Raw genomic sequence first — 2,703 nt, forward strand, 5'->3', positions numbered from 1 at the left:
GAGGAGGAGGAGGAGGATGAAGCCCCAGGGTGAGGAGGAAGAGGAGGATGATGAAGCCCCAGGGTGAGAGGAGGAGGAGGAGGATGAAGCCCCAGGGTGAGGAGGAGGAGGAGGATGAAGCCCCAGGGTGAGGAGGAGGAGGAGAAGGATGAAGTCCCAGGGTGAGAGGAGGAGGAGGAGGATGATGAAGCCCCAGGGTGAGCAGGAGGATGATGATGATGAAGCCCCAGGGTGGGGATGATGATGATGAAGCCCCAGGGTGAGGAGGATGATGATGATGAAGCCCCAGGGTGAGCAGGAGGAGGAGGATGATGAAGCCCCAGGGTGGGGATGATGATGATGGTGACGACCCAGGGTGAGGAGCAGAATGATGACAACCCAGAATGAGGGTGATGATGATGATGAAGCCCCAGGAAGGGAACAATGATGATGAAGCCCCAGGGTGGAGATGACAGTGACCGTGGTGGTGATGGTTGGTGATGATGGTGACAACGATGGTGGCAGCTGGTGGTGGTGGCGGTTGGTGATGATGATGGTAGTGGTGATGATGATGGTAGTGGTGATGATGATGGTAGTGGTGATGATGATGATGGTATTTTATTTATCTCCTCTCCCCCTCCCCAGACCTACAACACCAACGCGCAGGTGCCCGACAGCGCGGGCACGGCCACTGCCTACCTCTGCGGCGTCAAAGCCAACGAGGGGACGGTGGGCGTCAGCGCCGGCGTCACCCGTGACCGCTGCAACACCACCAAGGGCCAGGAGGTGACCTCCATCCTCCGCTGGGCCAAGGATGCAGGTGAGGGGCCAGTGGATGCTGGGGGTGGAGGGTTGAGCGGTGGGATCTGGGGGGTGTTGTCATCCTTGACCCCCGGATCGGTGGTGCAGGCAAGGCGGTGGGCATTGTCACCACCACGCGGGTGACCCACGCGACGCCCAGCGCTGCCTACGCCCACTCCGCCAACCGCGACTGGTACTCGGATGGAGAGATGCCCCCGGACGCCCTGGAGGGTGGCTGCAGGGACATCGCCCGTCAGCTGGTGGAGAACATCCCCGACATTGAGGTAGGGATGGCAATGGAGCCACCGAGGGTGTGGGCTGGAGCCAGCCAGGGATGGGGCCACCAGGGATGTGGGCTGGAGCCACCCAGGGATGGGAACAGGCCACCCAGACACGGGGACAGAGCCATGAATAGATGTTGGGCTAGAACCACCAGTGGGTGAAGAGCCAGGACCTCCAGCAGATGTAGGACCAGGACCACCCATGGGTGCAGAGCCAGAACCCCCAGCAGATATGGGGTCAGAACCACCCATGGGTACAGAGCTGGAACCCCAAGCAGATATGGGGTCAGAACCACCCATGGGTACAGAGCTGGAACCCCAAGCAGATATTGGGTCAGGACAACCCATGGGTACAGAGCCAGAACCCCCAGCAGATATGGGACCAGGACCACCCATGGGTACAGAGCCAGAACCCCCAGCAGATACAGGGTCAGGACCACCCATGGGTACACAGCTGGAACCTCCAGCAGATATGGGGTCAGAACCACCCATGGGTGCAAAGTTGGAACCCCAAGCAGATACTGGGTCAGGACCACCCATGGGTGCAGAGCCAGAACCCCCAGCAGATATGGGACCAGGACCACCCTTGGGTGGGGTACCAGGACTGTAGGGTGGAGATGGCACCAGGACCACTCATGGATGCACCACCAGGACCCCCGTGAGATGTAGGGCTGGGACCACCCCCAACCCCCTTAACTCCAGCCCCCCAAGCCCTGCTTAGCAGCCCTCTCCTTTCTCATTCCTCCCATCCCCAAAACCCTCCATTCCCCCCCCGATTCTGCCCCTCGCCGCGGATTTACCCAGAAATTCAGTCCTGTAAATAAATACTCTTCTGTCCTTCAAAATAGCCCCAAAGCAAAACATTTCAGCCTGTTATTTAGCTCTTTAATAGCCTCTTCTTCTGTTTTTTCCCCTTTAATATAATTTTAACTCTGTCCCAGGCTGGAAATAATTATATAGCGGGGAAAAGGCATTTTTTTTCCCTTTTTTTTTCTCTTAATAATTTTGGCGGCAGTGTTTTGCAGCTTTATAATTCACCTTCGGGGAGGAGAAAGAAGGGGGGGGGAATAAAAAAAAAAAATATATATAAAAAAAAAAATCTCTGCTGGGTTATAAATAACAGAGGCCAAATAAATCGGGCTCCAAAGCAAACAGTGAGAGCCGCGGGATGGGTTCATGCGGGGACCCCGATGTGGAGCATCCCTGCCACAGATGGGGGGAAAAAGAGAATTTAAAGAAAAAAAAAAAAAAAAAAAACAAAACAAAAACCAACAGAATAGATTCTAGGAAGTTCCCCGTGTAACAAATATTCCCTAAAATCCCTTTCCTGCATGTCTGGAGGAGGGGAGTGGGTCAGACTGACCTGCCCACCCACCCTGCAAAAAAAAAAAAAAAAAAAAAAAGAGAAAAAAAAAAAGCCAAATTTGCTGCTGGAAACGGTTATTTTTGTCTCGGGTTTTAATTAATAGGAAGACATTCAGGGCTATTTCGAGCGAGGTGAAATTCCTCGGGTGTTTTTGCCCGCTTTTCTTTTTTTTGTTGTTTTTTTTACACCACGCCAGGGTTTTCCTGGACATCCCTCTCCGCCTCCTCAGGGTTTCCCCCCGCCCCTCCCCACCTTTAAACCCAAATTTGGGGGAGG

General features: G+C 54.5%; 1 protein-coding gene across 1 annotated transcript in view; it reads left to right on the forward strand.

Annotated features, from left to right (window-relative positions):
* ALPL (alkaline phosphatase, liver/bone/kidney) overlaps positions 1-2,703 on the forward strand; it is a gene marked incomplete at its 3' end in the record, with an annotated part of 7,030 nt that overhangs the window by 1,186 nt on the left and 3,141 nt on the right. Inside the window, exons 2-3 of the mRNA XM_014958026.1 lie at positions 625-799; positions 889-1,064. Of these exons, the coding sequence (XP_014813512.1) occupies positions 625-799; positions 889-1,064 (351 nt within the window). The remainder of the gene's footprint in view (positions 1-624; positions 800-888; positions 1,065-2,703) is intronic.

Source organism: Calidris pugnax, unplaced genomic scaffold, assembly GCF_001431845.1.
Source record: "Calidris pugnax isolate Ruff unplaced genomic scaffold, ASM143184v1 scaffold355, whole genome shotgun sequence".
Lineage (NCBI taxonomy): Eukaryota > Metazoa > Chordata > Aves > Charadriiformes > Scolopacidae > Calidris > Calidris pugnax.